The sequence below is a fragment of the Periophthalmus magnuspinnatus genome, chromosome 21 (assembly GCF_009829125.3).
Source record: "Periophthalmus magnuspinnatus isolate fPerMag1 chromosome 21, fPerMag1.2.pri, whole genome shotgun sequence".
Lineage (NCBI taxonomy): Eukaryota > Metazoa > Chordata > Actinopteri > Gobiiformes > Gobiidae > Periophthalmus > Periophthalmus magnuspinnatus.
Genome location: NC_047146.1, coordinates 32,217,901 through 32,245,096, shown reverse-complemented (window position 1 = coordinate 32,245,096; position 27,196 = coordinate 32,217,901). Strand labels below are relative to the sequence as shown.

The window sequence follows — 27,196 nt, the reverse complement described above, 5'->3', positions numbered from 1 at the left end:
GTCGTGGCTGAGAAAAAAACCCCAAAAAAACAACAACAACGCATTAGTGAAAAATGATTAAAACATCAAGTGCAAAAAAAAATATCAGACAGAAAAATAAATAGATGATAAAATATCTATATTGTCTTTAAAAATGTATATTTCAGTGTATAGGGGAAAACAGTAAAATAAAACTCAGTCTCCCATAATCCTCAGCGCGCGTAAGTGATGTCAGCTGATTACGGAGCGGGCGGGTGTGCGCTAGTGTTTACAACCGAACACTGTCAATCATTTTTTTGTCGTAAAAAGGACCCTCGCTTTGTCAATATTTCGATTTCTACTTGCAGTTGTCAAATCGAAAATGGCAAAGATCGATCGCCAACTTTCTACGTGCAGGTAAATCAATATCAGCGCTTATTTGACTCTTGAGGAGGAAGTGTAGCGCCTGTTTAGCCCTGCAAACTTTAAATGCCGCGGACATTACGCTGCTTATGGGCTTCGTTTGCACGTTTAGATTAAAATAAACCTGTAGCGTGCGATTTGTATGTTTTTCTGTTTACACGCAAACAGAAAAACACACTTTGTTATTTCTTGAGCTTGTTCAGACAGAGGTGTCGTTTTAAAGCTAAGACAGCTAGCTTAAACGCCTTGCACAGGGTTAGTTAGTCAGGATTCTTACTTTGAAAACGATTTAACTATTGGTGCAATAAAGGTATCAGCTAAACTACAGAGTCTGAAATCTGTCACTGCATTGCTATTACTGTGCAGCATGTGTAAAACGGGTTAATAGTTCGTATATAGACAATTTTAACCTGTTATGTTGTTATTTTTTCTCTTTCCAACAGATGTTTAATAAAATGAAGTGAACTGGACTGACATCTTGAACTTAGGGACTTGATCCTTTGCAGTCACTCAGCTGGAGAAGGTTTGACATGTTGGATCTATTAAGAATATGATCAGAGCTTACTGCCCAAACTAAGGAACACTTTTAACAATGCATGTAAATAATTTAAATGACCAGATCTTAGTATATTTCACAGGGCAGAGATCATAAAGTTGTGTAATTTTTGTGCTAATCTCAAGCCTGTAGGGATCACAGAGCAGTGCATGATGTTGTTACTACTAGGCCTATATTGTTTGTTTTTACTTCTGTTTCAATGTCTGCGCTTGGACCCTTTTTTATACCCCTCCCTTTATAAAGACAAAACCGAGTACTAATGTGCATAAAGTCCATTACAAACAATTTCTTTGAGGTAAAGCTGTAGTTTTTATCATTTATTTATGGTGACAGTGCCTTGTAACTTTCTAAAATGTCTTCCTGGGACCCACCATGCATCAAAATTTGTTGGCAAACAAAAATATTTATTTATTTATTTTTCTCTGTTTTCACTACTCGCCTTAAATCTGGATGGTACCTTAACTTTTTTTCCCCGGAGCACAGTGGTACTTTTAAACAGTACCCAGCTCTCCCTATATTATTTAGCCTACTGAGAGCCGAACTCTTGTGGCTTTATTAATGTCTCTTTGTTATTTGGGCTGATTGGACCTGATCAGTGTAAAAACAAACAATTATCATTTTACATTATGAGAAAAATGATGTCCACATATGAGGACATTCGTTCTACTTTTTAATGATTTTGATCAAACAAAATAAAATCACATTTGAATAATGATCTGCAAAAACTATTAAGTGCCTGAAACAGCAACATTTTTCCTGAGTAAAAACAAAATGAGAAACAACAATTGAGCCTCTTGGAACAACGTGTCTCATCTGAAGAGCTGCAGACAGGAGCCTTTAACAAAAGACATATGCCTTTAACAAAAGACATATGCCTTTAACAAAGACATATGCCTTTAACTAAATCCGTCTTGAATCTAAATATAATGTGTTATACTCTTCTGTCACCTTTAAGTGACAGTTTAATGTCCTCATATGTGGACACCAGGACCTTGTAGAGAAAAAAAAATTGTATTGTGGCCGAGACAACCCAAAATGTGTTGTCCACATATGTGGACAACAGGTTCTAGGCGGTTAAAGAACATTTGTGCTCAGTATCCCAGTACGAAAGCATGCAATGATATCGAAATCCTACGGTACAATATTATCACGATATGCATGTTTATATCTGATGCAATATTTATTGCAATATTTTAAACAAACAAAACAACTTAAACCTCTACTAGAACTTTTAAAATTCATATTATTTTATACCTATGAGCAGTCCAGTTGAATGCAACCACCTTTTAGTGCCTTTATTTTAAAGTATCAAAATACATGTTGTTCATTTGTTATTGTAAACAGGCTTAAAAGCCTTAAGTGAGTAAGGTTACCACAATGTTTAGATCCTTGTCATACATGTGCTGTGGTTGCCATAGCGACCCCTCTTCATACCCAGGATACTCTGATTGTGTTTGTGATTGTGTTTTGTACACAGTGATATGAGTCTCCTGGTTTCTCTGAGTCCATGTAAACGTCATATCCAGAATATGGTCATGACCACGATAAGGCTCATAACCGGGAAACTTGTGTGCATGTGAACGTACTCACTGACAAAAAAGTTAAAACATGTCTGGATTTAAACTGCACATTTTCAGGAGTCTGATCAATAGGAGCATTCATAGTTCTGTTTAGGTGTTTGATTTTCAACAAGAGACTGAAAGTGACTAATTGAAAAATTATTGGCTAATGGTAGCTAGCTTATGATGGTAATTTTATGTGTGAGAGACTTTTTTAAGCACACAAATCATCTCACCTATTGCTGTTCCAGCTAAATCAGTTCTTCCTGGTCAGATTGTGTTAAAAACAAAGGTCAGATTAAGTCCACCCTGATTAGCAGAGCTTCTAACACAGCAGTGCTTTTAGTTAGCGTCACACCCCCAGAGAATGTTGATGACACCAGCTGCAAAGTATCAATAAAAGCTGAATGTTGTTTCTGCCTCTGTGCATGTTGCTGTAGTCCAGATGGAGTGGGTGTTTGTGATGAACCGTATGAGCGCTCAGAGCAGCTCCACGGTGCAGAGGCGGCGGATGGCTCTGGGCGTCGTCATCCTGCTGCTCGTCGACGTCATCTGGGTCGCCTCCTCCGAGTTCACCTCAGTAAGGACTTCATCACTGTTACTGCACAGACATTTACTCTGTGTGGTCAGGATACTAACATTTACTGTTTTAATACTAAGGAAAAGGTTCAATCATTGTTTCCCATTAATAACAGACTACAGTGGCCCCTCAGAGTCTAAAAAGAGAATCTCATTTTGCTGCTCCTTGTATTTCCATTAACATTAAAAGTACCGGTAACTACACTGTTCAAAAAGAGTGCTTAAATACACCACCTGGCCAAAAAAACGTCACTATCTGGATTTAACTAATCCAGACTAAAGGCAGAACAACCAAATATTAGAGCGTGTGACCTTTTTTTTTTTTTGGTGGCGACTTTTTTGTGTATTTGTACTGCCTTAGTGAGAACAAAATCTATGGGAAACACTGGTTCAATACTCATTAACAATTTCAATACTACATACACATTTTTAGGGATAAGGATGTGATTTTTACACAAAATGATAGTAGTTTTTAAGATCATTATATTATAGTTTTAAATGTTTACTTCCTGATTGGAGATCATGACGTCATACCAGGAAATTCCACAACTTTTACCAAGCAACCATGTAATACACTCGGCCAAAACTCCTCTAATGTTCAGAGAGATCATTATTCGATAAGCAAAATAATAAGAAAAACACCTTCATTTTGTTGAAATTGTGTTAAAAATATCAAAATATGTCTATCCAAAAAATAGGCACGATTTACATTTAAGAAAGAGTTCTTCCCAGTGTGATGGCATCAATATATTTTGAACTCTCTACTTCTTTACAACTTTCCTTCACAAATTGCTTCTTGATTGGACTATCATTTATACTGACGACAGGTATTATCACACCAAAAATAAATACTAGAGAATCATAAAAAAATAAATGTCTTATGCAGTTTAAAGAGAATCTTAACACATGAACTCAAGCCTGGAACAAAAGTTTGCTGATGTTAATCTAGTGTTTTTTGTGTCTAATGTTGTTTTCTTGTTTATTTACCCTGCAGTACATTTTCAAGCAGCAGGAATACAACAAGCCCTTCTTCAGCACTTTTACCAAGACCTCCATGTTTGTGCTGTATCTGCTGGGCTTCCTGCTGTGGAGGCCGTGGAGGCAGCAGTGCACTGGGACAATCAAGAGAAGACATTCTGCTTTTGTAAGTTAAACCTCCAAAACCAGTTCAATAGTACTATCAAAGTTTATAGTATATATTTATATAGTATATAGAACATATCAGAATCTATATTTATTCCACATTTAGGGTTGGCAAAAAACAGTGATCTATTCCCTGTAGTAATACGCTGTTCTGGTGATATTTCCCTATTTTTTCTTTGCCTTATTAATAAATCAAAACTGAAAACCTGTCCATTTCCCCAAATGTATTACATTTTAGTAACAGATAAATGTCGTGAAAAGCCCGACATAAACAGACTTTAAGGTTGTTTTCACACTGCCCTAGTCATATCGATGTAAAAGGGCATTCACTCTGAGAGCAGTGCGCTTGGGCCAGTGTGAACAGTCGCACTCTGGACCGCAGTAAACGCCCGGTCCGAGAGTGGGAGGTCACAGAGCGGCTCCGCTCACGCTCTGGCCCGGGCCGAGTACGGCCGACCTCAGGCCAACCTACGCCGTCCGCAGTAAAAGTAAACAGAACTAAATCTAGCGCGCACTGGAGTCGCTCCACAGACCTGAATTGTAATCCTCATTGTAAATATGATCTTTTCCAGTTTGCCGATGCAGAGGCCTACTTCGCTCGCTGCAACACTGACACGGCCGGGGACAACTGTTTGGTATGTAAACTGAAAACATGATCGTCTCATAATTTAAATGATCTCATCTGAAGCAAATGTTGAATTTTGTAAACTCTTGTTACAATAGATTTTAACAGAGCCATTTCTTTGTCTCTGCTTTTGCTTAGAGTGAACCATTATATGTTCCAGTCAAGTTCCAGGACGTCCCAAATGAAACTTCCTGTAGTTTGATTGGAGACTGTGAAACATGTAAGTATTTGTGAGATTTACTTGAGATAAGATTAGAGAAACATTATTTGTCAAGTGCAATGAACCGAGTTGCAAAGGACAAGAACAGCAGAGGGATAAAGATACGGTAAACATCAACACAAAAACAACTTATAAAGTATATACCTAAAATAAAATAAAAATAACAAATAAATAAATAAAATAAAATAAGATACAAAATGGAGTAACAATACTGATACTAAAATGATCTTCAACATTGTGTGAAATTATGCTACCAACACGATTAAATAATTACTGTATTTTCTATACGTCGCTCTGGAGTATAAGTCACACCAGTGGAAAAATGCATAATAATAAAGAAAAAAACATATAAGTCACACTGGACTATAAGTCGCATTTTTTGGGAAATTTATTTTACAAGAACAGACATTTTATCTTTAAAGTCAAGTTCTAATAATAATAATAAAATGTGGACCAACAGGCTGAATATCAGTACATCACGCTAACGTAACACATTTATATTTATTCAGCTCCATGAAGCACAGACAGAACTGAACACGTGTCTGGTTTGTTAACGTAAGATATTAACAGTTAATCAGATAAATAAAGCAGGAAAAACAACAAGTTTACTCTGGATCTCACTCCAAATCAATAAATACACTGAATTCTTCATCCTCGGTGTCACTTCTGAACAAATCCATCTGCTCTGGAGGTAGACGGCTGTCACACTGGTACAGGTCTAGAGCGCCTGGCATGACTGTCACTGTGACAATAACAAAGATGTGAAATTATATATTTGAATAATTTCACATATCATGTCACATCTGAGTATAAGTCGCACCCAGATTAACTATTAAATAAAGTGCGACTTAAAGTATAGAAAACACAGTAAGTACTTCACCCATGCTAGTTCATGTACTAACCCATGTCCTACATTGTTCTCTGTAGCGTCTTCCAAAAAGCAGCGTGTTCGTTTTAGTAACATCATGGAGGTCCGTCAGCTGCCCTCCACCCAAGCTCTGGAGGCCAAACTGTCCCGAATGTCGTATCCGGCCGCTAAAGACCACGAGGCCATGCTCCAGACTGTGGGCAAACTCACCATCACCGACGTCGCCAAAATCAGCTTCTTTTTCTGCTTTGTGGTCAGTGAAAATGATATATGGCTGATGTCAGATGACATCACAAAGTTCTATTGCTCAATAATATTTAATACAGATGTGGGGCAGATGAAGTGAAGGTTGTTAAAAGGATCATTTTTCTTGTTCTGCCAAAAGTAGAAGAAAGTTCGTATGATTGAGTCTTGTGAGCTTAAGCCATGTTCTAATGTTGTTTCCTCCTCAAAAACAGACCTGGAGTTGTGTTTTGTTTCATTCACACATGTTTGAGTCACACTTTATTATTAGTCTATTTCATCTACAAACCTCAAAATGCGACGTTCCACCTTGTGATGTCATCATGTGGTAGTTTTCCAGTTAACAGCTCCTTTTACTTTTGGTTTAGTAGAAATGGGAAATGTCAGAGCTGAAATGATCCAAATGATTTTAGAAATGAAGGTGTGTGGAGTTTAAAAAGACAGTGGAGCACTTCCTGTATCACCACATGATGACATCACAAGGTGGAACAGAGTGTTTTCTGTTTGAGAGAAGAACTCAGCCTAAATATACAGGGTTTGCGTGTTAAACATGTGTGAATGAAGCAAAACACAATTCCAGGTTGTGATGCTCCAAGAATAATTGCAAAAATTTGTCTTTTCACTTTCACTCTCAACTGACAAAAGTTTTTAAATTTGGTCTCATCTTCTCTTCATGTTCAGGTTTATACCTCTACAAATGTGTTCAAACGCATTCTTGTGTTAGTGTAACCTCTAATGTCTGTGTGATCTCAAGTGTTTATGCTCCTCGACATGTTTAAATGTGAACTTAATCAGATTTTTTCTTTAAGTAAATACCATTTCTTAGCGCTGTCTCAATATTCAAATGTCCAATGCCTTGTGCTGTGTTTTGTTCTGCTGTGACTACGTGTTGTCTTTGTCTCACTGGGTCATTGTTCTTTGTTTGTCTTTCAGTGGTTTCTTGCAAATCTCTCGTATCAGGAGGCTCTGTCTGACACACAGGTGGCTATAGTCAACATTCTGTCGTCAACTTCAGGTGAACAAAGGATTAGACTAAATGTATTAGTCACTGCTTTAATTTGTAGTATGTTGTTTAAAGTGCATGTGACAGACGTTCATGCTTTTTAAAATTATTATTATTAATAGATTTGGTGGAATAATACAGTACTGGTGATAAATATCTAAAACCATATCTCCACTTTTGTCATCAACCCTGTAAATTCCATCCAAAATGCAGGGATGATTTTCAAGCAAAGAAGGCTTTTTTTGAGTTTAAGCCTTTATTTAACAAAATAAAGAGTTGTCATTTATTTTTATTGGTCTAATCATAATTATTGTGCAAGTCAGTCAAGTGTTGGTCCTCGTTAACATCACAGTTGCTCAGTAGCTGTTATGAAATCACCTCCTACGTGTGTCATATCTGCTGCTCGTGTCCAAACAGGAAGTCATTTCATTTAAAGCTCGGCAAGATTTTTTTTGTAAAATATTAAATCAAACTACGTTAATTATGTTTTTGTGAATTTTTTAGTGACATATTTTTTTATTTATGTATTTCATTTTATTGCCATTTCATTTTTTTGGCATCAATTTAAAGAGCCAACAACTAATGAGAACTGATAACTAACTGATAAGGACAAAAGGAACAGGAAGTAGATAAATCTTATAAACCCCGCTCCTCTCATAGCTCGTTAAAATAAACATTTCTTTCATAAATGAGTAGTCTAACCCGTCACATACTTTTATCTCATTGTTTGTCTTCATGTAGGTCTGTTTACTCTCATCTTGGCGGCCATTTTCCCCAGTAACAGCAGCGACCGCTTCACTTTATCCAAGCTGCTGGCTGTGGCTTTAAGGTGCGTGACCAGGAAAACACTAAAAAAGTATTGACAGAAATTTTAAAAAACACACTGAAATGATTAGAGAACACTCCTCAGAATCACATGCATCCATCTGTGTTCTAAGGTTGTAAATATAATGCAGGACAGATAGAATGAAACATGTGTAAATATGAAGATAATAACGTCATTTTAGTGAACGTTTTGCACTCATCCTTGTGTCCGTGTTCAGTATGGGAGGAGTCGCTCTTGTCAGTCTCTCCAGTATGGACAACCACGACGAGAAGGGCGCTATAGGTAAATCATGGACTGACCGTATTGTTAAGGTCATGTGTTTTGCTCTTTTTGATCTGTTTTTTTGTTAAATGATATTATTTTTCCCTCAGGCTCGTTGTGGTCTCTTGCTGGAGCCATGCTTTATGCTGTGTACATTGTGATGATAAAAAGAAGAGTGGACCGGGAGGATAAACTGGACATCCCCATGTTTTTTGGTAAGAAACAAACTGCCACCAATAAAAGACGCCAGACTAAAAAAAACAAGTGCATTTAGGCTGAACAAACTAAACGTTACTTCAGTTGTGGTTTATTGTTATTTGTTATTTAAAATCATTGTTCATCGGTGCATTATTTTAAGATTTTGTTTTGTTATTTTAACCATAATATTGAAATGAAAACTTTTTATTTGGCAGTTTGAAGTAAAATGTCATTAAAAGGCCCATATTACACCATTTTCTGATCTATGTCATGAAAAACGGACCTGGAGTTGTTTTGTTTCATTCACACATGTTTAACACACAAACCCTGCAGATTTAGACTGAGTTTTTCTCTCAAACTGAAAAAAACACTCTGTTCCACCTTGTGATGTCATCATGTGGTAATACAGGAAGTGCTCCACTGTGTTTTTAAACTCCACACACCTTCATTTATAGAATCATCTGGATGATTTCAGACCTGGAAAAGCCACTTATCTCTACTGAACTAAAGGTAAAAGGAGGAGCTTTTAACTTGAAAACTACCACTTGATGACATCATAAGGTGGAACGGAGCGTTTTGAGCTTTAGAGATGTTACAGACTAATAATAAACGCTCATTCAAACATGTGTGAATGAAACAAAACACAACTCCAGGTCTGATTTTGCGGAGATGACAACATTATAATCTGTCTTAAACCTCATAAGAGTCAGTTTTGTGTAATACAGGAGCTTTAACAAAATGTCTGTCATTAATTATGCTCCAGACTCTTGTACACATCTCTGTCATTCATCCTTTCCTTCTTCATGTTTATTCAGTATTTTCTCCAAAATGAATGATGGTTGTGTTATTTTCTAAGTACAAGGATCATTTTCATAATCCAGTGTATCATCTCTACATCATATAATGAGTTTAGTTGATTATCTTCAGTATAAATGTATTTTCCAGGGTTTGTGGGTCTGTTTAACCTGCTCCTCTTGTGGCCGGGGTTCCTTCTTCTTCACTACACGGGGTTCGAGGCGTTTGAGCTCCCGAGTCAGCTGGTCTGGACTTACATCCTCATCAACGGACTCATAGGAACGGTCCTCTCTGAGTTTCTTTGGCTTTGGTGAGTGTCCTTTTTCTCTCTTAAAACAGATCTGACCTGTAGTGTTCAAATTTCAGACTTAATACTAAAGAATAGGCTTGATACTCAATGCAGATTTTGATATCGCTCTTTTAGGCCATAGAATGTAAATTTCAATATAAAAGTAGTAGTACTTTCTAAAACTGTTCAGATCAGGTCAAATTCTCTTTTGCTGTTATTCTACAGCATGACATAAAACATCTTTGAGAACGGCTTTAACTTTTTATTTCCACAGAACCAGGTGCAGGTGAGTTTCCACTTCCAGAAACTTCCAGAAACGTACTATCACTTTAATAAGATCATTAAAGGTGCCATATTACACAAAATGGATTCTTGTAGCTTTAAACCGTGTTCTAATGCAGTTTTCTCCTGAAAAACAGACCTGCAGTTGTGTTTTGTTTCATTCACACATGTTTGAGTCACACTTTATTATTAGTCTAACATCTCTAAAGCTCAAAACGCTCTGTTCCACCTTGTGATGTCATGAAGTGGTAGTTTTCAAGTTAACAGCTCATTTTACCTTTAGTTCAGTAGAGATTGGCAATTCCAAAAGCTGAAATGATATAAATGATTCTAGTGAAGGTGTGTGGAGTTTAAAAACACAGTGGAGCACTTCCTGTATGATGACATGATGACATCACAAGGTGGAACAGAGAGTTTTCAGTTTGAGAGAAGAACTCCGCCTACAGGATTTGTGTGTCAAACATGTGTGAATGGAACAAAACACAACTCCAGGTCTGTTTGTGATGAGAAAATGATATAATAACATAGATGAGACAATGGTGTAATGTGGCCCTTTAAATGGTGTAAATGATACTGGGAGCGTTGGCCCATTTACAGCTTCAACAAGTGCAAACTCCAGAGTGATGAGGGAGTGGTATTTGGTGTCTGGACAGGCCAAACCTAAAACTAGAACTTAGAATTAAATCAACAATTACTTCATTGTCCAAACTAAACACGTGAACATGACTGTTTAATTTCGAGTGATGTTATAAAGTTGTTTTTTTCTCCAGGGGCTGTTTCCTCACTTCATCTCTAATTGGGACTTTGGCTCTGAGCCTCACCATCCCTCTCTCTATTATGGCTGACATTTGTATGCAGAAGGTAAGAATGTACTACAGCTGTACTACCAGCAGGGGGCACTACAGGCAGCACTAGTCCTTATCTTTCATAGCTATTGTTAATTAGAAAAGAACTGGAATATTCAGAGTATTAACTTTTGAGAATTTGAGTGTAATTTTGAGTGAAAATGAGTAATTTCACGTAGTTTAGATTAATTTAATATTTGTACCTTTACCTCTACCTACTTTTTACCTCTTTCTTTCTTTCTTTTCTTTTATTTCTATATTTTATTTCTATATTTTATTTCTTTCTTTTGTTATCTTTCTTTATTTATTTATTTTCTTTTATTTCGTTCTTTTATTTCGTTTCTTTCTTTTTTCTTTATTTCCTCATTTATTTCTGTATTTATTTTTATTTATTTATTTATTTTTATGTATTTATTTATAAGAAAAAAATCAACATAAATCATTTTATTTATTTAAAAACTGATTTTTAAAATAAAATGTATAAATATTAAAGTCTAACAGGTAAAGTAAAAATCCTTTTAAGCCTACGACACTGCACCAGTACCACATCTATCTTGTGATATATAAGTACAGAATACTACATTTCTCAGTTTTTGACTTTGTTTTTTTTTTTGTTTTTAGTGTTTTGTTCTCTAGTCAGTTTGATTAATACATTATGTGGCTTTACTGCTGTGTAGTTTATGATCAGACGCAGTGTTGAGCGCCCTCTGGTGTGTGACAGGTGCGTTTCTCGTGGCTGTTTTTCGCCGGAGCCGTCCCCGTGTTCCTCTCATTTTTCATCGCGACTCTTTTGTGTCACTACAACAACTGGGACCCGGTGCTGGTGGGACTGAGGAGGGTTTACCGCTTCATCTGCAGAAGACACCGGCTGCAGAGGTACACGTCAGTCCACACTTTACCACTGTTGTCATGGCAATAAACTATTTAAAACAAACCATTATATCTTTTGAATGGCCGGCAAAATGTCACATAAACCAGGAAGGAGAAGCCCATAAACACATTTTTATTCAATTTGATTTTGTCTTCTTAAAAACAAATAAAAATGAACATACATGTTTTTACTGACCTCTCCTTTAGACCCAATAAAATCTTATGAAAATGTAAATAATTGAATCTCAAGTTGTTTAAGATGTGATTAATTGAACAGTTCTACATTGTTACCAGGCAAATTGTATTATGATAGTTCTTTTTAATACAATTTTCTATGTAAAATTGCGTTAAGATTTATTTGTATTTAGATTTATTAATAATTTTATGACAGTATGTTTGAAGATAATGTTTTCTTTTAATATATTTTTTAAATTTTTGTTCAGTCTCTGGAGTACACAAATGCATATCTTACAATTAAGTCAGTACATGATTTTATTGCGTCAATTTGTAGGACGTTATCGGCTTAACTGATACCCTTCAATATCAATATCAGTATCAGTATTGGTGCATCCCTCGTTGTAACATACACTTCTTAAAATACATTTCATTTCATCTATTTATCGTTTATTGACACTAAATGAACAGATAATGTGTTTGTCCCTGTGTTTGTGTTGTGTTGTTATTGAGGTGACACATTGTTCTGTGTTTGTACATCACTGTTGCTTCATAGACAATAATTAACTTGATGCAGTTTCATTCTCATCCAGCTCAGTGACTAAACCGTTACACAAATAGTTCAAAATGTACTCGATGTTTGCACTTAATATGGCGCGTTTTTTTTAAATGAGTTTTATTATTTATTGTTGTACTAATTCCCTGCATGCCGAGGTAAATCAGATATACAATCAGATATATAATACTTCTGAAGTCTATATAATGGTATTTGGGGTTATACTGTTTTGGATATGGAAAAGCACTATATTATAATGTTCCACAGTATGACATTAAACATATGTATAATCATGGAGACAAGCAGGTGACACTACCAAGCCACGTGGCAGATCAGATCTATGGAGAGGCTACTGCTCTCAGAAAAAGTTTTTAAGGTATTTGTAAGTAACTTTGAGCTCCTGATGTAATATTTGTTTAACTCCATATTCTCCATATGATTTAGATACAACAAAGACTAATGAATGTATTTATTTAGACAATACAATGTTATTTACACATTTCTAAAAGTTGGCAAATATTTTTTACGTTTTTTTTACTATATCGCGGTTCACCTTTCGTGGTCTCGCTGTTTTGCAGATTTTTTTGTGTAATTTTGCATGCTCTTTTTTTTTTTACCCCGTATGAACGCATGTTGTGTCGTGCGTCCTGATTGGCTGATGGACTGTAGACCATTGTGTCGTGCGTCCTGATTGGCTGTTGGACTGTAGACCATTGTGTCGTGCGTCCTGATTGGCTGTTGGACTGTAGACCATTGTGTTGTGCGTCCTGATTGGCTGTTGGACTGTAGACCATTGTGTCGTGCGTCCTGATTGGCTGTTGGACTGTAGACCATTGTGTCGTGCGTCCTGATTGGCTGTTGGACTGTAGACCATTGTCCATCAGTCTCCTCCGTGCCGTGTCTCCTGTCCAGTACAGAATGTGTTCAGACAAATTTACATAAACGTTGGATCTCAGTGTGACTCTGAAGTGCTGTACGTTTGCAATTTGTTTTCTCCCCGACAAAACCCACAATGTCGATGAAACGTTCTGCACCGACAACGACGCCTACGAAGGTTTGAACTTTGAGAGAGCTTAAACGAGAGAGAAATGTGAGAAAATGTTAACGCCTGTGTGAGAAAAGTGTATAAAGTGTGTGGTGAGGGGTTTTACAGACAAAAACAGAGAGAATAATGTAAAAAATAAAGCTGATACTTCGCAGATTTCACCTATTGCGGGTTATTTTTAGAACATAACCAGGGCCCACTGTATTGATATTTTTGACAGTCAGATTTGATACTTTGCAGCTGATGTCATCAACATTCCCTGGGCGTGTAATGCTAACTGTAGGCATTGCCCTGTCTGAAACTCAAGTTAAACTTTAATCTGAGCTTTTTTTTTACACAATATGACCAAAAATAACTGACTTAGCTGTAACTATAACAGAACAGTTGATTTGTGCTGTTAAACAAGTCCTTCTCAAATAACGTTACAGTCACAAGCTAGCGAGCGTTAGCCAACAGTTTTTCAGTTAGCTAGTGTCACCTGACCAGGAGCATGAACCTGTGTATTGATCACAGGCTCCTGATAATGTGTTGTATTTTTTCCAGATGATCTTGAAACATTTTTGACAGTGTTTGCTAATGTGCGCACTGTGTCTCCAACTGCTGAACATTCCACCGTAGACATACATGTACAACAGCGTAATGTCACTGTAAAGTATCACTGCAAAGTATATGGAGCGATGAAGAGTTTGAAATGCCTTAAAAGAGTTTTCCTTAAACCCGCTCTGAGCTGAAACTCCCCATTTTGTTTGAATATAACCATCTGCTCCTCTGTTATCTTGTTATTACTCATTAATCCTGCATTACTAATACATTGGTCATGTTTCTGTTTGTGTTTCGAGGATGTAGCTCAGGTCCAGACAGCAATTTTCCACCAAACACAGTTTCTTTGGCATTTTCTAAAAGGGTAAACAAACACATCTAGGCTTGAGTTAATTAAGCACCTGGTCTCTGTCCAAAGAGCTGTGAAAATATCAGAAAACTACAAAATCAAACACTCTGAGGACAAGAAGACTTGAGAGATATTTGATAGTGATGTTTGATCAGATACTGGTCAATACTGAAACTAGTATCAAAACTAGAAAAACTCATTTACTACTCATGTGTACGTCATAATATGCTCTGTTGGTGTGAAAGGAAAGGCTCTGGACTGGCTTGCCTCATATATTAATGAAAGGTCTGTTTTTCTGTGGTGATTTTAATTCTGAATCCATCACTGTTCCTTTTGGAGTTCCACAAGGGTCAATTCTTGGACCTCTACTTTTTAATATTTATATTCTTCTTTTGTTGTCCATCCAATCCCTCTGAATAATCTTTTAAACTGTATCTCCAGAATCAAAACCTGGATGAACCAAAGTTTTCTCCAACCGAATGACAACAAGACAGAAATGTTAGTTATCAGTCTAAAAGTAACACTGCAAAAATGAAACCCACGTACCTTTCCACGAAAAAAAAATTAGAGGTAACATTCAACTCCGACCTTAATTTTAAGAAACATTTTAAATTAACTTTTACATAATATATGTAAGATCTGAAGTCTCCTATCCAAACATAATGCTGAGAAACTTGTGCGTGCTTTTGTTTCAAATCGATTAGACGATGGGATCAATCACTAAACAAACTCCAGTTAATTCAAAATATTGCTGTTAGAATTTCAACTAAAAAACGTCTGAGCACATTACACCCACTCTAACAGGCAGCCAGTGAAGTGAGAAGAAACAAAGAATTGATTTTTTAATTGTATTATTGGTCTTTAAATCTCCACATGGTTTGGCTCCTTCCTGCATCTCTGGTAATAATCCAAAATGTAAAGCAGAATTATTCAAAAAAAAACATTTAAGTAGTTAGTTTGTATCTATAATGAGTCATAAAAGTTCAGCTCAAATCTCACCGTAGTACAGAAAAATAACCAAACATTTCCCAGTAGTACAAAGAAAAAGTACCCATCATAAATACTGCTCCACAAAAATGATGATCCCATCCATCATGTACTGAACGATAATTCGATGTAGTATTTATCCTGACAGGCCTATTCACTCTCTCTGTTCATCTAATCAAGAACTTTTAACAGTCCCATGAATACAGCGGAGGGCACCTTCATGTACTGCAGCCCCATTCTCTGCAGCTCTGCCAACTACAGTAAAAACACTTTACTGCTGTTTTTAGAATCACACTTAAAACTGGTTTATTCTCATAAGCTTTTGGTTGATTTTAATTCTGTTTTTAACTTACTTATGATTGCATGATTTTATTATAGGTTCCTGTTGTGTATCTGTTTTTTATTTGGACTAGCACATTGTGTCTATGTTTACCATACGAAATATGGAATATAAATAATATTATAGTTATTATTTGAGCAGGTATCGATGCTAAAACGTCACATTCTCAGCACAGAAATGAACCTTTCTGAATATCTTTAGACCGGGGTCACCAGCCTTTTTGAACCTGAGAGCTACTTCATGTTCACTCATATGAAGAGCTAAGTTTGAGACTCCCACACATTTGCTCAGTTTGCCTTTAGTTATACATTATTAATACTGATTCATGATAATCATCTATGTGAAAACACTCATCACGTTAATGATTTCTCACAATTAACAATGAGCAAAAAATCCAACACATCATTGTAACATTGTTTACAGCTCACTGAACTTTATTCTATACTGTATAGATTGATTTAATGCAGAAAAACACAGTTGTTAGTATCTGTTGTGGAAGGTTCTACATGGGCAGCTGTTAATCATTCTGTTTTGGGAAGCATCTTTTATTGTAAGGCTTCACTATATTACACAATTGGATCAAAATTGCAAAATTTTGCACAATTATCAATAGCAAAGGCTGCAATTATTTTGATAATAGAATGTCCTGTACAGACAAAAATAAAATAAAAAATAAATTGACAAGGTAAATTGCAAATCTAATTGCAATCACAATAATTTGATGTTTTTAAGCCATCTATGCTATTTAGATACAAGATTTAAAAAACAAAACATTTGTTCAAAGGAACATCTATGAAGAAGCAATAATAATGTATAGCTGCTGTCAAAGCCTTTCAAAGACTACAGTAGGTGAATTTTAAAATGTTAGATCAATATTCTGTAAATGTCGAACCATCACGGCTTTCACCAGCATTCTTCTCTATTCTCACACTGTAGACAAAAGGACAGTGTTTTCAGAGGTTACCAATAACAACGAACCCTTAAATATACCTGAAGTGGATATATTTAGAGAGGGTTAGAGTCCAGCTCGGGAAAAGTCATACTGTTGTTGTTTTTGGTCTTGTTGTTGGTCTTTTTGTTGTTCTTGTTATTCTTGGTCTTGTTGTTCTTGTTGTTGTTCTTGGGTCTTGTTCTTGTTGTTGTCAGTTGTTGTTGTTCTTGGTGTTGGTTTTGTTGTTGTTTTTCTTGTCCTTGTTTTTGTTGTTCTTGGTCTTATTGTTGTTGTTCTTGTTGTTGTTCTTGTTTTTCTTGTTGTTGTTCTTGGTCTTGTTCTTGTTGTTGTTGTTCTTGGTGTTGTTCTTGTTGTTTTTTGTTGTTGTTCTTGGTGTTATTGTTGTTGTTCTTGTTGATGTTCTTGGTCTTGTTGTTGTTCTTGGTCTTATTGTTGTTGTTTTTGTTGTTATTGTTCTTGGTCTTGTTGTTGTTGTTCTTGTTGGTTTTGTTGTTGTTCTTCTTCTTGGTCTTATTGTTGTTTTCTTGTTGTTGTTGTTGGTTTTGTTGTTGTTCTTATTGTTGTTCTTGTTCTTATTGTTGAAAAATGGCGTACTTATCTGTAATCTTTTCTCCATGGAAACATGATTCCTTCACCTGTAATATTCTAGTAAATATCCCCATTGAGCCATTTAAAGGTGCACTCTGTCATTTTCTGGCTGATAGTATGTTACCTGCTTGTTTGCTTTGACATGTTATTAATCGGCCTGGAATGTTCCACAGTATAACATTAACTAACACCACGGAGACAAGCATGCGACCTCATAAGGCCAAGTTACAGGTCAGATCTGTGGCGAGGCAAACTTCAGATGTGTTTATCATTAGAAACACCTCTAACTGTATAAATGCAACATAGACAAGTTTAATGCCATACTGTGGAAGATTCCTGGCCTGGCAATAATGCGGAACAGATAGTGAACCCTTCTCCAAAAAAGTTACAGTGTGTGCTTTTAAATTCTGTCTTGCATTCATTCAATTACAGACGTTTTTACTGTTCAAAAAGACCTGCATTCACACAGATCTGAACTGTAACTTGTCTCCATGGAGATCGATAAGCTCCATGCTGTGGAACGTTCATGGAGACAGGTTCCGTAGTGTATTTTAAGTAATTAAGTGGGTCTGTTCCACCTGCTCAGCCTGTCCTTACTTCCTCTGTGGTTGAAGCGTGTCGTATTGATCGATGTCGTCTTCCGTGTGAGTGCGTCCGTTTGAGTGACGGCCGCTTCTTTGTGTCCACAGACTTCCAGACGACAGTGAACAGTGCGAGAGTCTGATTCCTCTAAACACCATCTCTCCACACGAGGCCGACTACTGCTCCTGATCAGACACGTCACGGTAAGGACAAAACATGCGTATTGTTACTGCAGTTCACCTTATTCTAGTGGGAAATCGTTGTGGGCGCCGCCATCGTCATTGTGTTATTGTGTCATGTGTTATTTTCATGGAAGTATAATCAGATCTAGAAGATGAACCAAAGATGGTGTCATGTTTTTTTTCAAAGGCCTGGGCTCATTGGTCTGAAATCCCTCCAAACATTTTTCTTCCACATTATGTTCAGTTGACACTTTTTTTTCTTTTTTAATTGATTTTTTTTTTAAATTTATTATTATTTTTTTAATTTTATTTATTCATTTATTTTATTTGAGTTTTTTTAGTTTTCATTTTATTTTAATTTTATTTTAATTTTATTTTAATTTTATTTGTATTTTATTTGCATTTTATTTGCATTTTATTTGCATTTTTTTCTCATTTTATTTGTTTTACGTGTGACAGAAACGTATACCACATGACCAGTTCAGCGCGGGCTAGGCTAAATCTTACAAAGCTCATTTTTTAAGCACTTTGAGGATTTAAAATTTCTAAAAAGCTGTGAAAATATAGAAGAATTCCTCCAAAAACCGACCTTTGTGATATCTGTGGATGTAGGCCTGTCACGAGAACAAATACAGTATTTTTGAAGTAAATGGAGACGATAAACGATAATACTGAAACCAAACCATAAATCAGAATTATGTCAAAGTATTCTAAATGTAAACTATAACAGAATAAATAACAGAATGCAACACTTAAGTAGTTGGCTTGCATCTAAAATGAGTCGTAGAAGTTCATAATTCAAACTTATATAACTCAAACCTCATCCTAGTACAAAAAAAGACCCACGATAAATATTGATGCCCAAAAACAATCGTTCCATCTGTCACGTTTTGGCTGATAAGTCGATATAGTGATTATTGTGACAGGTCTATGTAGATGTCTTGTCAGCTGAACACGGGCAGTTTGAATTCATAAATAAATGTATTGTGTTTTATGGGAGAACTGAAGCTGCAGCGCAAACGGAGCGGCCACTGATCGATCTCGCACGGAGACAGAGGGGAGTGTCTTATCCAATTCCTATTATAGATCCATGATTATTACGCATGGGGCTGCTGAGCTTGGCAGCAAATATGTTCTATACAGATTCTAAAGCCTCACAGAGAAGCGTCGTTGACACAAGTGAACCTGCTGTCGTATTTTAGCAGCAAAACCTTTCTCTTTCTCAAATTCTCCATTGAATTGAATGGGATTCCCGCTTAACCGCCAAGCAAAAGCATAGTTTAGTAGCATTTAGAGGTCAATAATAACATTTATGTCAATAGGTTTGGTTCATATGACAACATAACAATCTAAACCGCCCATAGTTTAACACAAATTTGACTTTTAAACTGTACAAATGCTGTTGTTTTGACCTGGTTTATGGTTAATATCTCTGTAATTACTGGGTCTATCTATATGAAACAAAAACTGTCTGTCAGTATAAATAAACTTAGGTTAAATATTTTTTTCACAGTAGCTTACCAGATTTTAAAGAAAGGTGGAACTGAATAGTATTTGAATATAAAATGCTCTTTGTAGTTTGCCTGGGAATCAGAATACACACTTCTTCTCTACTTTATGACGTTCAGACGGGTGTGATTGACAGGTGGATTAGACAGTCAGGGTTACGTGTGGTCCATATCAAAACAAATATGTCTGCTTACGAGGAAAAAAGAAAGGAGGGACTGAAAAATATTGCGTATTTCTGCAGAATCACTGAGCGAAGCACTAAACGTTTCGTCTAAATTTATTTGTAAATGATACGTGACGAGCTCCTTCGTTTCACTGAAAAAACCAAATCTGATTGGATGATGTTTGGTTCTGGCTGGAGACAGGACGGATCACGATGGGTCCAGACTGATATCCTTCTGAATAAAAGATACAGAGCAAACACTTGGAGGTACCTGACACAAAAAGGTTGGTAAACAATGGTGGATGCGGTCATTTAAAAACAAGCAAAACTCCGACTTGGTTTTGACCAGTGACGAGTGGTTTCCTCAGCCTCTTACACCATTTCACAATCTTCAACATGTCTCATCTTGTGTCAGACGCCTCTAGAGTTTAGACATGAGCTGGACAGGAAGATCATGTCCTAAATATTTAAGACTCAACCAGGCCACCCACCTCCAAAACCACATCTCTGTCCATCTCTTCTTCCCCCCTAGTCTCAGTCTATCTCACCATCTGTCTCTCTTCCGCTCTGTCTGTGTATCTTTATCTCACTATATCTCCCTATATAGATCTGTGTCTTTCGTTGTGTCTCTCTTACTCTCTCTCATTATATATATTTATATGCACAGTGGGTAAAAAAGGTATTTAGTCAGCCTCCAATTGTGCAAGTTCTCCGGCTTAAAAAGATGAGAGAGGCCTGTGATTTTTATAATAGTTTCACTTCAACTATGAGAAACAGAATGAGGGAGAAGAATCCAGGAAATCACATTGTAGGATTTTTAATTAATTAATTGGTAAATTCCTCGGTAAAATAAGTATTTATTCACCTACAAACAAACAAGATCTGTGTCTCTCACAGACCTGTACCTTCTTCTTTCAGAGGCTCCTCTGTCCTCCACTCGTTCTCTGTATTAATGGCCCCTGTTTGAACTCGTATAAAAGTATAAAAGACACATGTCCACAACCTCAAACAGTCAGACTCAAACTCCACTATGGACAAGACCAAAGAGCAAAGGAACCACAAACAAAACTGTAGACACCAGGCCCCAAACACTCAATCTGCAACAGGTAAGAGCTGGAGTCAACAAATCAACTGTGGAGCAATTATTACAAAATGGAAGACAAGACACTGATAATGTCCCTCCATCTGGGGCTCCACGCAAGATCTCACCCCATGGGGTCAAAATGACACAAGAGGATTGGGAGAATGTCATATGGTCAGATCAAACCAAAATAAAATGTTTTGGTAAAAACTCAACTTGTCGTTTAGAGGAGAAAGAATGCTGAGCTGCATTCAAAGAACAACAGACCTACTGTGAATCATGGGGGTGGAAACATCATGATTTGGTGCTGTTTTTCTGCAAAGGGACGACTGATCCGTGTAAAGGAAAGAATGAACGGGGCCATGTATCCTGAGGTTTTTGAGTGAAAACCTCCTTCCATCAGCGAGGACATTGAAGATGAAACATGGCTGAGTCTTTCAGCGTGACAATGATCCAAACACACCGCCTGGGCAAAGAAGGAGTGGCTTCATAAGAAGCATTTCAAGGTCCTGGAGTGGCCCAGTCTCCAGATCTCAACCCCATAGAAAATCTTTGGAGGGAGTTGAAAGTCCGTGTTGCCCCAAAACATCACTGCTCTAGAGGAGATCTGCAGGAGGAACGGACCAAACTACAGCAACAGTGTGTGGAAAACCTTTGACCTCTGTCATTGCCAGCAAAGGGAATAAAACAAAGTATTGAGATGAACTTTTGTTATTGACCAAATACTTATTTCCCACCATAATTTGTAAATAAATTCTTTAAAAATCAGACACAACTAGCACAATTGGTGGCTGACTAAATACTTTTTCCCCACTGTAGATGGATTGAGCTTTGTAACCGCACTGTAAGCAAAGGCCAACACTTTGACTTTACAGAAGTGTTATTATTTGACCAGTAAATATACATGACAACTCCTTTTATTTATTTAATTTAAATGGTTTTTTTTTTAAATTATTTTAACTGTCAGAAAAATATGTTCCATATGCGTAAACCTTTTGGGTAGAATATTGTGTTTTTAGGACTTGGATAGTGTTTTTCCTTCTTGAAGTGCCACTCGATTAAAACGATTGCTTCTTGTCTCCTGCAGATTCCCTGTGAGTTAAACTGACCGAGATGAAATGAACTGACAATCTCTGAGACATTCACCAGTGCCTGCTCCTCATTCAACTATTTATTTGACTTTATGAAGAACACTCGAGCTGCTTTACATGCCTACTGTGGACATTTGCTGACTCTTACTTCTACTATTACTAAATAGTACGTTAGGTGCTGGACAGTCATCGAGATGTGACCAAAACACAACGGTACCACTTGAAAATGGCTGGAACCAAGGCCAGAATGCTGTGCTTAAAGAAAACCACTAAATGTTCCCTGGACATTTTACCTGTAACTTTAAAATGCCATAGCTGCTGTAAAGGTAAAAATAAATGAACACTAATTTAACTTGTCTCATATGAAGCAGCATTACTCACGTTGTAATAGGGGCCTAATTCTGGGGTAAATGCTTTATCTACCCACCATGACAGGAATTCACTACTAATAAACATGTAAGTAAAGTTTATTTATATATCACTTTTACATGCAAAAGGTAAAAACTATAGGCCCTTGGTTGAAGTTGAAATACACTACGGTATTTGTCCCTTTCTAACTAATGTGTAAAGGGTAACACTTATAAAAACTGTTATAAGTTGACTTTGATTATGCATTAACAAAGATTTAATTCATAAGGTGCAAAACGTTTATTAAGAATGATTCTGGCTTAGTAATTACTTCATTAAGACTCTAACTCCCACCCTTTAATTGGATTTGTGCAAAACAGGAGCCGGCTCGTTCAAATCAGAGGCACACGGAGATACTTTTGTATTTTGTTTGCTCCGATATCTGTACTTTTATTTGACCAAAGTATTTATCTGTCAGAAAAATGTGTTCCACGGAGACAGAATTTTGTGTATTTAGGACATGGATAAAGAGCCGTACTTCCTGTAATTTAAATAAGTTGTTTTGTTTTTCTTCTTCTTAAACTGACGATTAAAATTATAAGAAATATTTACCAGAGACACTATCCCAACCAAACAAAATAATAATAAATAGAAAAAAAAAACATGAAATCTTGTCTTGATAATGCTAATGCTAATGCTAATGCTAATGCTAACTTCTATTAGAACAAAATTAAATATATTGTAAGGATGACCCAGGTGTAGATTATTTTAGTCAGTGGCGTTACTTAAATATTTATTAGGCTCTGAAATTAGCATTAGCATTAGCCCCGACACAAAAAGACGTACCTTTTCTAAAACCAAAAGTGTTGTCCGCTGAAGTTTTCCCCGCGTTTGTAAAACCTCGGCGACGTTACATCAGAACCGGTCGAGATGACTGACCTTGAATCATTCTTAATAAACTATGTCTTTGCGAATTAAAGCTGCACTGTGTAACTTTTGTGGACAGGGGTCAGCCACCTGCTTGTCTCCGTGGAGATGTCAGAAAAATGTGTTCCGTGTCGACAGAATAGTTTTTGTTTTGCCTGGATTGTTCACCACAGTTTGACTTAAAACTTGCATCCACGAACACAAGCAGTTCCACGTCAGATCTGTGGAAAGGCGACGCCGCTCACAGGGAAAAGCGTGTTTTTACTTAGCAGATAAAACAGTAATTCAATAAATCGAAGGTGGATATGTTTTTTATTAAACTATGAAACATTTGAGGCAAAGCAATAGGATCTCCATGGAGACGAGCTGGTGGCGCGCCCCCTACAGGAAAAGTTACATAATGCACTTTTAAGTCTTTCTTTGTGCTTTATTACGATTATAAAGCACAGTTTGGATGGATGAATCTGCATCTACCCAAGAAACAACTGAAATTCTTTATGTATTAAATTTTTTGGCGTAAACTTAAAACTTTGAGTACATTTCCAGAGAATATATTTTACATAATTAGCTCTTTGTAAAAAATCTGCTGGGGTCAAATGTGTTGATTGGAGCTAATAACGTCCTCCTGACCACTCCATCTTCCACAGGTTTATATCGTTTTAAAAAGACTTTGAACGTTTTAATTTATTATTTGAATCGTCCACAATGACTTTTAAAATATTTCCAAATGTGTGTGTGTTTTCTGTTGCCTCGTGCGTCTGCGCTGAAGGAGTTTTGTCGATATTGTCCGGCTCATTCTGTGAAGTTTATTGTTGTTTTTATGGAGTGTTTTCATTGCCGTGACTGGACTGAGCACACAAGTCACTCCGCGCCTTTTATGGATCTACAAACTCTACTCACTTTACGGTTGCACTTGTTATCCCATGTTTGCCAATCATCTTAAATCTGTCAAAATTGCAGTTTTATTTTTAGTTTGTTTTTAAAATGACTTTACAAATGGTGCTTTTGATTTCTGTTGGGTTCTGTGCAGTTTCTTTTATATTTAAGTGTCTTAAATGAAGATTCGAAGGCTGTGATTCACTGTAATTTTTATCGGTTTTAGTCCAGAGTCGTATTATTCTGTCATATTTACAGTGCACTATTAAAATGTATCTTTTCAAACTTGTCCAACTTTATGGGATTATTTTAATGAAAGAATTATTTAAAGGTTCTAATGTTGTAATGCTGTTATCTCATCAAAAACAGACGAGGAAACGACATCAACAGATCAGAAAATAGCTTAATACGAGCCCTTTAAAAATCTGTTCACATGAGAAAACATTAAACTGCCGTAACTTCACTGGTCCTAGTCAAAATCAATGGCTACTATAAACAAAATAAACAAAACTGAGAATCCTGATGTTTTTGGTGATGTTCATGACAGTAATCAGACGTATTTGAGCAAATCCGTCAGAGATGTGCTAAAACCTGACAAATGTTTTGTTTTTTTACTTTAAAATGGAACACAAAAGTGCTAAAAGATCATTTAATACTTTTATTTGTGTGGGGACACTGAAACCATACAGTACTCTCCATTTTAATAAGCAACCTGTTGTAATCGTTTTTATTTTAGGCGACATTATTCTGATTCATTTTGCCTCTAAAAGAATCATTTCAATATTTTTCATGTTCTGCACAGACTTATTCAGATTTAAACACAAACAAAACCAGACTAACAATATGATAATGTGTGTGGAAAAGACGAGAGGAACAGTAGTGAAGTAATGCATTTTCTACCTAGCAACAGATCACTACATTATTTAAACATGAATAAATGAAACAAAACTCTACTCTCCAGATATATTTTTAACCAAGAAACAACTTTATCTTGAGTTAAAACTTCATCCTTCCTGCCGTGAGCGTCTCTGCTGCTCAGATAAACTCTGCTGTATTTTTATTTTATTTTTCTCTATAAGTAAATTGATCTATAGCTTCTCTCATTATTGCACGAACCACCAGGACTATATAAAAAAAAACATTTAAACAGAAATAGAAATCTATACAGCGGTAATTGAATTTCTGTCTCAGGTTTGTTCTGTTCCTGTCTGAACTTCTCCTGCTCTATAAGCTCATGTTCAAATCAGACTATTCTTATTTTTAAACTTATACAGACTTTTAATGTCAGACTTTTAATGTTAGTCGTGTTATAATGTGGAGACGTCATCAAAAACAGACCTGGAGTTGTGTTTTGTTTCATTCACACATGTTTGAGTTACACTTTATTATTAGTCTGTAACATCTCCAAAGATTAAAATGCTCCGTTCCACCTTGTGATGTCATCAAGTGGGAGTTTTCGAGTTAACAGCTCAGCATAAAGAGAGAGGAGGAGACAAGAGGAGGTGGAGGAGACGAGAGGAGAAGGAGAGGAGAAGGGGAGTGTTACAAACCGTTTCCTAGGGAGAAAGAAAGTAACACGAAATAATACGTAGCTTTTTTGGTTTATTGTGTTAAATGAGGGTACGATGACCATGACACTTCAAACGAAAGATAAACACAAAAGATCAAGTTTCTCAAGTGTCTCAGAGTTAAGTCAAATTCACAAAGTTTATAAGTGGCGTGCCGTCCAGAAACAGGATCGAGCAGGGGGCGGGTCCTTTTATAATAATAATAGTACATTTTATTTATAACGCACTTTACATTTGAACAACAAATCTCAAAGTGCTACAGTGCAAAAAATAACAAAACATTAAAAACAGAAGACAATTAAAATCTGTGTAAAAGCAATAAAACAATAGCTGGTGTTTATCTGTTGGCCAAGGTAAAAAGGTGAGTCTTTAGTTCTCTTTTAAAAGCATCCACCATCAGCGTTCCACGGACGGGGAGCAGCCACTGAGAAGGCTCTGCCCATGGTCTTGAGTCGTGTCCTGGACATGACCAGACGGTGCTGTTGGCCTGACCGAGTCTTAGTGGAGGTGTGTGGTGTGAGCAGTTCAATGAGGTGGGGGCCGCACCGTGGAGACAGTGATGGGTGTGCAAGAGGACTTACACACTCCACAGGTGGAGGGTGACGATTGGCCGGACCTTTGATTGTCTCTCCAATCACACGAAGAGCAGTGCTGTCAATCAACGCCAGCTGTGAGGTACACCAGGAGAGGAGACAAGAGGAGGAGAGGAGACAGGAGGAGAGGAGAGGGAGGAGAGGAGAGAGAGGAGACAAGATGAGAGAGAGGAGACAGGAGGAGGAGAGGAGAGGGAGGAGAGGAGAGAGAGGAGACAAGAGGAGGAGAGGAGACAGGAGGAGAGGAGAGGGAGGAGACAAGAGGAGAGAGAGGAGACAAGAGGAGGAGACAAGAGGAGGAGAGGAGAGGGAGGAGAGGAGAGAGAGGAGACAAGAGGAGGAGAGGAGACAGGAGGAGAGGAGAGGGAGGAGACAAGAGGAGGAGAGGAGACAGGAGGAGAGGAGAGGAGAGGGAGGAGAGGAGAGAGAGGAGACAAGAGGAGGAGAGGAGACAGGAGGAGGAGAGGAGAGAGAGGAGACAAGAGGAGGAGACAAGAGGAGGAGACAAGAGGAGGAGGAGACAAGAGGAGGAGAGGAGAGGGAGGAGAGGAGAGAGAGGAGACAAGAGGAGGAGAGGAGACAAGAGGAGGAGAGGAGACGAGAGGAGAGAGAGGAGACAAAAGGAGGAGAGTTTTCAAGTTAACTGCTCCTTTTACCTTTAGTTCAGTCGAGATAAATGACAATTCCAGAAGCTGAAATGATCCAAATGATTCTAAAAATGAAGGTGTGTGGAGTTTAAAAACACAGTGGAGCACTTCCTGTATCACCACATGATGACATCACAAGGTGGAACAGAGTCATGTCTGTGTGAGCGAAGAGCCTGCAGGTTTGTGTGTTAAACATGTGAATGAAACAAAACACAACAGGTGTGTTTGTGCTGAGGATCAGAGAGTGATACGACCTCTTTAACTCACACCTCAGACGCAGAATCATTTAATAAAATGATATAAATTGATTTAAGATTCTCAAAAATCAATACTTAGATTATGAAAACAAGAATTAAAACTAGACACTGATTTGACTGAGAAATTCGACAGTTTAGTTGTTTTCAGGTTGTAGGATGTGATGATGTCATACGTTTAGATGGGGGAGGAGCCACATTTCTCTGCCTCCAAAATATTCTTGATTTTTGATTGTTGGTGAAGATGCTCGCCTCTCCACAGATCTGCCTGTAACTCGGCCACCTGCTTGTCTCCATGGGT

At 37.1% G+C, this 27,196-nt stretch overlaps 1 protein-coding gene across 2 annotated transcripts; it reads left to right on the top strand.

Annotated features, from left to right (window-relative positions):
- The first annotated feature begins 196 nt into the window (after positions 1-196).
- On the top strand, positions 197-24,124 carry LOC117389038 (solute carrier family 35 member F5-like). 2 transcript variants are annotated; one of them, XM_033986601.2, is made up of 16 exons: positions 197-375; positions 825-904; positions 2,937-3,076; positions 4,070-4,219; positions 4,791-4,853; positions 4,982-5,063; positions 5,991-6,184; positions 7,108-7,189; positions 7,919-8,006; positions 8,221-8,285; positions 8,375-8,479; positions 9,408-9,567; positions 10,599-10,689; positions 11,395-11,549; positions 17,764-17,859; positions 21,679-24,124. In XM_033986601.2, exons 3-15 carry the CDS (start codon positions 2,942-2,944, stop codon positions 17,843-17,845), a joined length of 1,452 nt encoding a protein of 483 aa, XP_033842492.1. In that variant the 5' UTR covers positions 197-375; positions 825-904; positions 2,937-2,941; the 3' UTR covers positions 17,846-17,859; positions 21,679-24,124. The 2 variants fall into 2 exon arrangements, with proteins under 2 accessions (XP_033842492.1, XP_055086435.1); XM_055230460.1 differs by having other exon boundaries at positions 220-375; positions 2,942-3,076; positions 21,679-22,655.
- Positions 24,125-27,196: the final 3,072 nt, after the last annotated feature.